The following is a 12,953-nucleotide window of genomic DNA, read 5'->3' on the forward strand; positions in this document are numbered from 1 at the left end:
GCTCTAAAGCATATGTCTCTTTAACTTTTTATTGTAGAAATTTCAAACATCCACAAAAATTTTTTTTTAATAAAAAGATAACGAATTCCCACATATCCTTCAACTAGTTTTAGGCATTATCAAATCAGGGCATAGGTGATTTTAAGCCAACTCGGGTGCATCTAATCTCATGTAAAGGGCTGTGGTAACAGAGGCATCTATATCAGGGCTTCACTCTGAGCTTCAATCTATTGCTTATTTGAAAAATGACTTTGCAAAACACTTCCTTCCATTTTCCACTGTAATGGTAGCCACTGATTCAACTTATGTAGAAATCATGACATGACTCCACATCAAAAGAAAACAAGCCCATGTAGATAACAGCAGGGTCTAGATGCTATTTGCAGGTTCTAGATGGCTCCTTCAGTGTTATGAAGAGTAAGCATTTTAATTTCTGTTAATTTGACTTGGCCTAGGAAAATGGAATTGGCAGCTTAAAATACATGCATATATCCAAAGCACAATGGCTCACATGCTTAGGTTTAATAAGAGAAGAAACCCAGGGCAAAGGAGAAAGATGCAGGAGGGAAGTTGGTGGGAGGGAGTCAGCACTGTCCAGAACAACAGAGTCATAACACAGGGCGCTTAAGTGAGGCGCTGACTGAAGAACTTGCCCCTGCACTTTCCCCATTAATCCTCATAACAAAAACTAAATGCCTCAGTTTGTGTTAAAGAGGCTTAATATTAAAATAAAATGAAGCGTATGCCTGTCATCCCAGCCAGTCAGGAGGCTGAGGCAGGAGGATCCTAAGTTTGAGGTCAGACAGTACAACTTAGGGAGACTTTGCTTCAAAATAAAAAATCAAAAGGGCTGGGGATGGAGATTTTTTTTTTTTTAAGTGAATCTGTTAAGTAGGAAAGTTTTAGAATTTCAATCCATACTTTCTTCTATATCAGGAACTTGAAAATGCTCTTAAGACAGAATGACCAAAGGGTCGGGTTGATCTATAGGATTTTTCATGCTTCTTCCGTTAGTCTACCTTGTAGCACTTGAATTTCACTATGCATAAAACTTCATTGGAGGTATCAGTCAGGTTTTAAATTATTTTAAGAAATATTTCTTTTAAAAATACCTCATTAGGTTAACTTAAATTTCTTAAACATGATTAATTTCTCCAAACCTTTGTAGATAGGAACTAAGGGCAACAAGGGTAAAGAATTGGGATCGCAACAGAATTCATGAAAACAATGGGTCCATCTGGAAATCTCAACAGCTGGAGTCTTTCATTTGCATAACCTTGTTTCTTATTTTTTTCAAGTGGATGAAATGTTTATGAAATTTGCTGGGCTGATAACCCTGGAGACCTGAAACCTTCAGACAGGAAATAGTGACTCAAGGCAGATCAGGTCTCTTGCAGCAGTTAAGCTTTGAGGGTGTCTGGGGGCATCTGGTTCCATTTCTAGAGTGCTTCCACTAAAGAAATTATGTGCCTTGGGTTTTATCAGGTTAATTGCTACAGAGACCCTTAGAGAGGATGAGATTCTTGAAGCAAATAATTAAAAAAATAAAAAAGTGTTAGCCTTTAGAGGGAAAGAACAAAATACTTTTAGAACTAAACCATTGCGATCATCTTGGTTCAAGTCATCATTGTTATCTCCTTCCTGGTTGTCCCGCTTCAGCTTTTGAGGCCTTACAATTTAGCACAGAAGTTAAGTGATCCTTTTAAAACAAGACATATCATGTCATTTACCTCTTCAAAACTGTCCAAAAGGTTTCCTATTTTGCTCAGAGTAAAAATCAAAGTTCTCAGAATGGACTAAGAGGCCCTTGGGATCTATGGCAGCCCTCCCCCCACTCCACACTCTCCACAGTGTGTCCTCCCCACCACCTCCCTTACCACCCTGCTCCAGCCATGGGGGTCTCTTTGCTGTTCTATGGACATGCCAAGCATGCTTTCATCCCGGGACTTTGCATTTGTGCGCAGAGGCACCTTCTGTCAGACAAGGACATGAGTAACTCTTTAAGTCTCTGTTCAAATGTGAGAGTCTATGCTATGTAAAATAGCACCCTGTGTACCACCTCAATACACTCTATCTCATGGATCACATTCATTGTCTCTTGCCACTCCTCGCCATCTGTCATGGTATACATATTACTTGCCTAATGTCTCATCTAGCTGGGAAACTCTACAAGAACAGAGACTGAGGTTTCTTTATTGCAATACTAGCACTATTCACAGTCAGTGTATGTCCAATGAAAGAATGATACCAATGTTAATGTTAATGGTAATGAGGCTGAAGCCAGCTTATGTAATCACTTTATAAGCATCAATTCATGCCATCCCCACAATGACCCTTGATGAGATATGCTGTTCTTCTCATAGTTTGGGTGGGAAAACTGAGATACAAAAGATCAGTATTTGGCCCAGATAACACAGCTAACAATTAAACAAATTAACAAATTGGAAAGTATCTTAAAATCCTCAGCTAATTCACTGCCTTTCATTTATAGGTGGGAAAACAATGTCCAGATGAGTTAGCTGGGACCTCCTCTCTGTATCCTTCCTTGACCCCTGCCAGTTGCACAACTACTGAAGCCAAATCTTTCCAATGATATCGCTACCCTGTCTTTATATGACTGGAGACCCATGTAGCTCAGCAGGGCACTGGCATACAGTAAGCACTTCACAAATAATTTTTAAAAAAAATGAATGAGAGATGATAGAATTTTTAGAAGCAAAGAAATTCTCTGCTCTGATTAATAAATAGGCTTAGCAGTGCAATTGACTCTACTTTCAAAGGGCATGAGAATTCTGTCTGAGAGAACTCTCCACACAGGTCTCTCTGGAGGCAGCCAGGGCTATTTTGTGAATACTTACCCTTGGGGAAGCTTCCCCAGGCACAGCAGATGGCTAGACAAGTATTCTAAAGTTTTAGCAATCTTTAGAGTAACCTGTGTGAAGAGCCAACTGGTATGAAGCTTTTTACATATAAATCGCCCACTGTCTACCCATTTCTCCACTTGAAGTTCACCTCCAGGTACAGAGAGATGACTAATGTCACTGCACTCAAGATGAGTGTGTGCACACACGTGTGCATATGCTGGTGTGTGTAGGGTTGTGTTGGTGGGTGTGGCAAAGGACTGTGACTGGGGCATCAGCAGGTGTACTGTCGAGTACCTCGGAGACAGGCAGGAAGGGACGGCTCCATGCACCGTGATCAGTTCTGGCTATTCCCAATCCTTACGCCATTGATGGCTTTGTGTACTCTCACTCTGTATGAATGCCTAAGTGGGCCTATTAATAAAAACATTTCTCTCTCCTAACTCTCCATCTCAATTTTTTTTTATCAGAACAACACTGAAGAAGTGCTTAGATATGCATGATACAAATGAAATATCATAACAGTTAAACTTTGACACACCCCCTTCCCATTTTTCCCAGAGTTCTGCCTCTTCTTTACTAAGCAAAGAAACATGCAGATATCGCCTCTGTGGCCATGAACGGAGTGCTTGCAATTCAGCAGCACTCTGGGTAGGTGAGCAGGCTGTGGCTGAGTGTGGCTTCTAGACAGCTGGACTCTCAGCACAGCCACAGATCACCAATGGTCAGCTGGACATGATCCAAGGTAGAGCAGCAGAAGTGCTTCCCACCTTGGTCCCCCACAAAGAGTCTAGGCTTCCCCACTCTGAGCTGCTGCATTTCTCTTTGATTACTGGGATGTGGAGAGGAAGATTTACTGGTGATAAGACAGCTCTTCCTCTCTGTCCCAGATCTCACCCCATACAAGAACTGGAGTCTAAGACTTCCTGTAAGACCTTGATGTCAAGTCCAATTAGAAATCAGTTGCATTTCTATACCCGCTCACTTCTCTCACGAGTTAGTGCTTAAAAACCCTGATAGGTTTTAATTGTGGTATTTGAAAAAATGGTATTTGATTATATGTAGGCTTAAAATTTGCATATTATTATCTATAATCAAATCTCTTAAACAGAAATGTTTTCTTTGAATTTTCAAGATGGCTAAATGTTATAAAGTGAATTTGTTAAGCACACTGTTGTAAAGACTTTTATGTACATTTTATCTTTTCATTTGTTCTTATTTTACAGAGGGGAGACTGAGGTTTAGCACAGGGTAGGTAATGTGCTTAAGGTTACCAACTGGTAAAGCTGGGACTGCAAGGTGAGGTAGTCTTTCTCTCTGTAGACTGGACCTTTAACCATGTCTTACTTTCATATCACTAGTCACTCATTACTATGCTTACATTTCAGGAGCAGCCTAGTTTTAGGAATGCTTGGATTCTTTTTCTAACAGGTAGGCTTGCCCACAGCCTCTCACTTACAGCTAAATGGAGTGGACTCTTGGTAGCACCGGAATCTGATTCTTCAAAACCATTGTTGGTTCTTTCCAAAAGCTGTGGAGATGAAAAAGAAAGCAACAGTATTAAATTCAATTTTGTAAAAGAAATAGTATTTTCCAGATACTAAGTGAAAAAGGAGACTTCAGAAACTTAAGAAACTATGCAGCTTATCAGCACTGTAAGAAAGCAAATATAGCTTATCTAAAACAAATATGCTTACAAGAATATTTAAACTTCTAGGTCTCTTAGCATTTGCTATTAAAAAAAGCCTTCATATTTGAAAAGATGCTTAGCTTCACCCATCCAGAAAAATAGTGCATTTTAAATCCATCTTTGCCTAGTGAATTGGTAACTATGAAGAAATGATAATGCCCAATTATGAAAACACACACTTACTAGAGACAGTGTTCAAAAAGAGAAGCAAGGCTCCTGTGCTCACAAAGTTTATACTTAAGAAAAAGAAAGTATAGGCAGACAGACAAATATATGAGTAGGAAAATATTTAGAAGTGATGTGTGCTACGATGAAAACAAAATAGGGTAATGTAATATACAGTGATGGGATTACTTTAGAGCAGAAGGTCAGGGAAAGCTTCTCCAAGGAGGTGACATTTAAAGTGAGTCCTGAGAGACATATGAATTGCCTAAACTGAACGAGGAGGACATACACAATTTAAATAGACCAATTTCAAGTAATGAAATTGAAGAAGTCATCAAAAGCCTACCAACAAAGAAAAGTCCAGGACCAGATGGGTTCTCAGCCGAGTTCTACAAAACCTTTAAAGAAGAGCTCATCCCAATACTCCTCAAACTATTCCATAAAATAGAAGAGGAGGGAACCCTCCCAAACTCATTCTATGAAGCCAATATCACCCTGATACCTAAACCAGACAGAGACACGTCAAGGAAAGAAAATTTCAGACCAATATCCTTAATGAACATCGACGCAAAAATTCTAAACAAAATTTTAGCAAATCACATACAAAAACATATTAAAAAGATAGTGCACCATGATCAAGTGGGTTTCATCCCAGGGATGCAAGGTTGGTTCAACATCAGGAAATCAATAAATGTAATTCACCATATCAACAGACTTAAAGTCAAGAATCACATGATTATTTCTTTTCTTTTTTTTTTTTAATTTATTTTTTTACATTTACATAGGGTAATGATGTTTCTTTTTTTTCCCTTCCCTCTCACCCCTCCCACCCTTTTCCCTTTATACAGTCCTTCTTTCCTTCATTCTTACTGCTCTCCTTAGCCTAACTCTAAACCTAACCCTAAACCTAATGCTAACCCCTCCCACCCCCATTATATGTCCTCATCCGCTTATCAGCGAGATCATTCGTCCTTTAGTTTTTTGAGATTGGCTTATCTCACTTAGCATGATATTCTCCAATTTCGACCATTTGCCTACAAATGCCATAATTTTATCATTCTTCATTGCGGAGTAATATTCCATTGTATAAATATGCCACAGTTTCTTTATCCATTCATCAACTGAAGGGCATCTAGGTTGGTTCCACAATCTGGCTATGGTGAATTGAGCAGCAATGAACATTGATGTGGCTGTATCTCTGTAGTATGCTGATTTTAAGTCCTTTGGGTATAGACCAAGGAGTGGGATAGCTGGGTCAAATGGTGTTTCCATTCCAAGCTTTCTGAGGAATCTCCACACTGCTTTCCAGAGTGGCTGCACTAATTTGCAACCCCACCAGCAATGTATGAGTGTTCCTTTTTCACCACATCCTCGCCAACACCTATTGTTGCTTGTGTTCTTGATAATCGCCATTCTAATTGGGGTGAGATGAAATCTTAGGGTAGTTTTGATTTGCATTTCTCTTATTACTAGGGATGTTGAACATTTTTTCATATATCTGTTGATTACTTGTATATCTTCTTCTGTGAAGTGTCTGTTCATTTCCTTAGCCCATTTGTTGATTGGATTATTTGTATTCTTCGTGTAGAGTTTTTTGAGTTCTTTATAGATTCTGGAAATTAGCGCTCATTCTGAGGTATGATTATTTCGATAGATGCAGAAAAAGCATTTGATAAAATACAGCACCCCTTCATGCTCAAAACACTAGAAAAAATAGGGATAGTGGGAACATTCCTTAACATTGTAAAGGCCATCTATGCTAACCCATGGCTAATATCATTCTCAATGGTGAAAAACTGAAAGCATTCCCCCTAAAAACTGGAACAAGGCAGGGATGCCCTCTTTCACCACTTCTTTTCAATATCGTCCTTGAAACTCTAGCCAGAGCAATTAGACAGACCAAAGAAATTAAAAGGATACGAATAGGAAAAGAAGAACTCAAACTATCCCTATTTGCTGATGATATGATTGTATACTTAGAGGAACCAGGAAATTCCACCAGAAAACTTTTAGATCTCATAAGTGAATTCAGTAAAGTAGTGGGATATAAGTTCAATACATATAAATCTAAGGCATTTTTATACATAAGCGATGAATCTTCAGAAAGAGAAATTAGGAAAACTACCCCATTCACAATAGCTTCGAAAAAAATAAAATATTTGGGAATCAATCTCACAAAAGAGGTGAAAGACCTCTACAATGAGAACTACAGAACACTAAAGAAAGAAATTCAAGAAAACCTTAGAAGATGGAAAGATCTCCCATGTTCTTGGATAGGAAGAATTAATATTGTCAAAATGGCCATACTACCAAAAGTGCTATACAGATTCAATGCAATTCCAATTAAAATCCCAATGATGTACCTTACAGAAATAGAGCAAGCAATTATGAAATTCATCTGGAAGAATAAAAAACCCAGAATAGCTAAAGCAATCCTTGGCAGAAAGAGTGAAGCAGGGGGTATCGCAATACCAGATCTTCAACTCTACTACAAAGCAATAGTAACAAAAACGGCATGGTATTGGTACCAAAATAGAAAGGTGGATCAATGGTACAGAATAGAGGACACGGACACAAACCCAAATAAATACAATTTTCTCATACTAGACAAAGGGGCCAAAAATATGCAATGGAGAAAAGATAGCCTCTTCAACAAATGGTGCTGGGAGAATTGGAAATCCATATGCAACAGAATGAAACTAAACCCATATCTCTCACCATGCACGAAACTAAACACAAAATGGATTAAGGATCTCGGAATCAGACCAGAGACCTTGCATCTTATAGAAGAAAAAGTAGGTCCAGAGCTTCAACATGTCGGCTTAGGACCAGACTTCCTCAACAGGACTCCCATAGCACAAGAAATAAAAGAAAGAATTAATAACTGGGATAGATTCGAACTAAAAAGTTTTCTCTCAGCAAAGGAAACTATCAGCAATGTGAAGAAAGAGCCTACAGAGTGGGAGAAAATCTTTGCCAATCATACTTCAGATAGAGCACTAATCTCCAGAATCTATAAAGAACTCAAAAAACTCTACACCAAGAATGCAAATAATCCAATCGACAAATGGGCTAAGGAAATGAATAGACACTTCACAGAAGAAGATCTACAAGCAATCAACAAACATATGGAAAAATGTTCAACATCTCTAGTAATAAGAGAATGCAAATCAAAACCACCCTAAGATTCCATCTCACCCCAATTAGAATGGCGATTATAAAGAATACAAGCAACAACAGGTGTTGGCAAGGATGTGGGGAGAAAGGTACATTCATACATTGCTGGTGGGGTTGCAAATTAGTGCAACCACTCTGGAAAGCAGTATGGAGACACCTTAGAAAACTTGGAATGGAACCACCATTTGACCCAGCTATCCCACTCCTTGGCTTATACCCAAAGGACTTAAAATCAGCATATTACAGAGATACAGCCACATCAATGTTCATAGCTGCTCAGTTCACAATAGCCAGACTGTGGAAACAACCTAGATGTCCTTCAATTGATGAATGGATAAAGAAAATGTGGTATATATATATATATATATATATATATATATATATATATATATATAATGGAATATTACTCAGCCATAAAGAATGATAAAATTATGGCATTTGCAGGCAAATGGATGAAACTGGAGAATATCATGCTAAGTGAGATAAGCCAATCTCAAAAAACCAAAGGAAGAATGATATCGCTAATAAGTGGATGATGACACATAATGGGGGGTGGGAGGGTTAGTGTTGGGGTTGGAGTTGGGTTTAGGGAGGGGGGCAGGAATGGAGGAAGGAAGGACTGTATAGAGGGAGGGGAGGGGTGGGAGGGGTGGGGGGAAGGGAAAAATGGCAGAATGAATCAAACAACATTACCCTATGTAAATTTATGATTACACAAATGGTATGCCTTTACGCCATGTACAGACAGAGAAACAACATGTATCCCATTTGTTTACAATTAAAAAAAAAAAAAAAGTGAGTCCTGAATATAAATTCTAAACCAGATAAAGGCATTGCAGGGAGCACTGGGAGAAGGGAGGCGTCAATAGAATGCATCAAGTAGAGTTCAAGGAACAAAAACATCACTGTGGCCAGGCCATGGTATTGGTGAAGGTGCCAGGAAAATGACATACCCATGGAACCTTAACAGGAGAAATTGCTGAATCCTTTCTAGGCAATTTATGTGTATCTCTGATCCTAGGAATTAATAAATAGACACATGCACAGTGAGGAATGTGTAAAGAAATTTATTCATTTTGACAAATATTTAATGAACAATTACCATGTATTCAGACACTGTACGAGGCACTGAGGATTCAATAATAAAGTATTTAAAAATAGATTCTCTCATGGGGGACGAACACACAATAAAAGGAAAAAGTTATGTAATTCATTAGAAAGCTTGAGGCGCTCCTGAAGAATTAAAGTCATATTATTATATGCATACTCATGTTTAAAGTAGCACAATTCACAATAGCCAAACTGTGGAACCAGCCTAGGTGTCCATCAACAGATGAATGGATAAAGAAAATGTGATATATATACACAATGGAGTTTTATTCAGCCATAAAGAAAATAAAGTTATGGCATTTGCAGGAAAATGAATGGAACTAGAGACCCTCATGTTAAGTGAAATAAGTCAAACTCGGAAGGTTAAAGATTGTATGTTTCTCTCACATGTGGAAGCTAGAGAGGAAAAAAAAAAAGGTGGAGTGGATCTCCTAAACATCAAAGGGAGGGCAGTAGAGGAAGGGGACCAAAGGGCGGGAGGTGGAAAGGGAGGGGGGAAGGGCTGAGGAGTGTGATATTGGTCAAATTATATTGTTAAATTGTGTGCCTGTACAAATATGTAGCAACAAATCCTATCAATATGGACAACTATAATGCACCAATAAAAAATGTGGGAAAAAAAGAGAACGTTCGAGGTTGCTATGGAGAAAAATGAAGCAGAGAAGGAGAGTTTGGGGAGCTCAAGGGGAAATCATTTGGCAATTTTAAGTAGGGTGATCAGTGAGGACCTTACTGACTGGGTGACAGCCCAATTCCACTTTGAGAGAGATGAGGGAACCTTGTGGGTATCTGGGGGAAGAGCATTCCAAGCTGAGGGGTCAGTAATCGCCAAGACCCTCAGTGACAGGGGTACCTAAGAAAATCAAGGAGGCAAGAGCACAGTGGGCAAGGATGCAGGGGAGGAGAGTCCTGTGGGTTGTTGTAAGGATTCTTATTTCAAGTGAGATGGAAATTCACTAAGAGGTCATTCTTTTGAGCAGAGGAGTGACACCATCTAACTTTGACACTCCAGGGAGGCAAGAGTAGAAGAGACCACTCAGGAGCTGAACCGACCGTCCATGAGGGAAATAATAGTGACTTAGAACAGCAGGAAGCAGAGGACAGTGGAGAGTAACAGTGGACTGTGGATGTTTTTGGAGGTAGAATCAACAGAATTTGCTGATGGACTGAAGTTGAGTGTAAGAGAGAGACGCCAAGGATGACTCTCAGTTTCTGTCCTAAGAAAATAGTAGGATGGAGGGGCTATGAACTGTGAATGAAGTAAAGAGAGGGAAAGAGCAGAAGTTTGGTTTGGGAAGTGTTAAATTTAAGGTGTTTACAAAGCATCTAAAAGTACATCTTAGCTAGACAGCTACTGAGTATAAAGCTTTGGAGTCCCGGGTATTTAAAGTCATAAGATTGGAGAGGGGGGACAAGGGGAGCAAAGTAAACTAAGAAGAGTCTATACTCCAGGACTCAGTCTCAGAGACATTAAGAGTTGGAGAGATGAAGAGGAACAATAAGAAGACTTAGACTGAGCAGGTGAAAACCAGGGAAGAATGAGGTTCTGGAAACCAAGTGAAGAAAGGGTGTTAAGAGGAGAATGAGCTATCCTGTCAACTGTCCTGATGGGTCACTTAAAATAAGGCCTAATCTACCAGTGACTCTGAGAAGAATTTATCAAAACACTTTATGAAAGATAGAAAAAAGGAAATACCTAGCAATAAGAATAGATTAAATGCCTTGCAGTGGTATATATTACCCCTTCAGATAAATTGTCCCTCTTTAAAGTTCTTCTTCATTTAGTGACATATCCAAAAGGAGCCCAAATCCAACACCTAAAGTTCTGATACGTGGTGAATATGGTGGGAGTCAACGTCCAGCTTCCTGACTGGTAGGCTTGGGCGGTCCTGTCTGGTAGAGGCTGGACAACTAAGAGCTGCACTTCCTAGGCTCCCCTGAGTGAGGGTTCTAGATGTGATTTAAGCCCTGCCAATTAAAAACACTAACATGAAATTTTGAAGTCAAAACGAGGCAGAGGAAATCTATGTGGTTTCTGATGAGGAACACGATCAAAGAGGCCTTTGTTTGTTTTTTAGCTTCCCGGATACAAACCACTAACTATTGAAGGTAGAGAAGCAAGAGGCATGGATGCGGGGCATCCATTTTTGGACCATATAGCTCAAATTAAAAAGCTGTGTGGCAGTTGGCACAGTGGTACACGCCTGAAATCCTAGGTACTCAGGAGACTGAGGCAGTAGGATTGCAAGTTTGAGGCCAACCTCGGCAATTGCACAACCTGGTCCCAAAATAAAAAATGAGTGACAGAGCACTCCTGGGTTCAATCCCCAGTACCACACACACAAGGTGGTGTGGCTCTTGGGGCAATAGTAATGATGGTAACAAGACTCCCTGCATGTCAGCAAGAGTGATGTGTATGGAGCCAGTCATTCTAGTAGTTGCCTCTGATTCCCTATCTCACTGGTCATGGGTAAGGGGCAGCCCCTTATTCCTTGCAATTCAGTTCATCAGTTTAGGCTTATTTCTAGAAAATCAGCTTAGAGTCCATTCTTCTAGACCTCCCGGTAATCTTGTAAACACCTATTTTATAAAATTAAATCCTTTTCTTCTTAAAATAGGCAGCATCATTTCTGTTTCTTGCAAATGAAGACCAAATAATCCAAAAAGTAGTACAGATTTTTGCAGAAGTTTTCTTAATGGGTGTGATGGAGGAAGAAATGATAGCATTCAAAGCACTGGAAAGCAAAACTTTCTAAAAATCTACCTTATCAATTTTTTTCTCCATGAAAATCCCCAAACTTTTCAAGTAAAAACACACTTTAAAGTCATATGCGTTGAATGACACTATTTTTATCCAAAACAAAGATCTGTATTGATATAATAATATATAGAGAAAAGTCTAGAAATATATACCCTAAATATATATATTTTAGGGTATTATGTACGTTTGATACAATAACCTAGAAGTGGGTTCATAAATGGGTTTTATTTTTTCATATTTCTCAGCTTTTATTTTTTGCAGCAATTGTGTATTGTTACTATAATCACAAAAACAACAAAGCCATTTCTGTGTGGAAAAACAGTCTTAATCTTTGTTCATAGATCCTTAGATAAGTAGAACTCCTTTCCAGTCAATAAATGTGGAACAAGATGCTATGGTGCTAGAATTCATTGGTAGATCAAATAACAGTACAAAAATTAACAGTTCAAAGCATACGATTTAAAATTTATAAATAATACAAATAACTGTATTAGAAGTATGAGGTATTTTGTGTCTGTTCTTTAATGGTGTAAGAACAGAACTTGGAACTTAAACAAGCTAGAATATGTTAGCATAATGAAAGCAAATTTAACTTCAAAGTAAGTAACTTTAAAACCCATCTCTCTTATATAGTGAAATAAAAGTAGGCTCCACTGCTTAAGAAGGCTGGTAAACAGCAGTTCTGTGCTTTGTTTTCCAACATATCACCTGCAAGGACTTCCTGGAATTGACAGTGTGTACCAACTCCAAATCCTGTCCTAGAATGAACTTTTAATCAAAAGAACACAGAATCATTTCCCCTACTATCACAGACATGATGATCAGGGATAAGAAGACAACATGCTGTTTATAGCTACCAATTAGGCACGTTCTCATGACATTTATTAGAGAGGAAGATTTTTCCACACACACAGTTCGATCATTCTTCCAGCAAGTGATATTCATCATTCAGCAAATATTTGCTGATGATCAACTATGTGCAGGGCCCTGGGTTGGGGACTAGAATTCAACTAAGGAGTGAGCAGATGTGGTCATCGACTTTATGGGGCTTAGAGGGTCATTGGGAACCCACAGAAATGAACAGGTAATAAAGCAGACAGGCAGGAACTAGAGAAATGCAGGATGCTATGGGAACACAAAGAAGTGCCTAGCATGAAATTGGGGCTCTAGAAGACACCTTTGCAAAATA

General features: G+C 38.9%; 1 protein-coding gene across 4 annotated transcripts in view; it reads right to left on the reverse strand.

Moving 5' to 3' along the window:
- Ankrd44 (ankyrin repeat domain 44) overlaps positions 1–12,953 on the reverse strand; it is a 292,156-nt gene that overhangs the window by 26,932 nt on the left and 252,271 nt on the right. For all 4 annotated transcript variants that reach the window (XM_047544306.1, XM_047544304.1, XM_047544305.1 and 1 more), the window contains exon 17: positions 4,321–4,392. In XM_047544306.1, the coding sequence (XP_047400262.1) occupies positions 4,321–4,392 (72 nt within the window). The remainder of the gene's footprint in view (positions 1–4,320; positions 4,393–12,953) is intronic.

The sequence above is a fragment of the Sciurus carolinensis genome, chromosome 3 (genome assembly GCF_902686445.1).
Source record: "Sciurus carolinensis chromosome 3, mSciCar1.2, whole genome shotgun sequence".
NCBI classification, from domain to species: domain Eukaryota; kingdom Metazoa; phylum Chordata; class Mammalia; order Rodentia; family Sciuridae; genus Sciurus; species Sciurus carolinensis.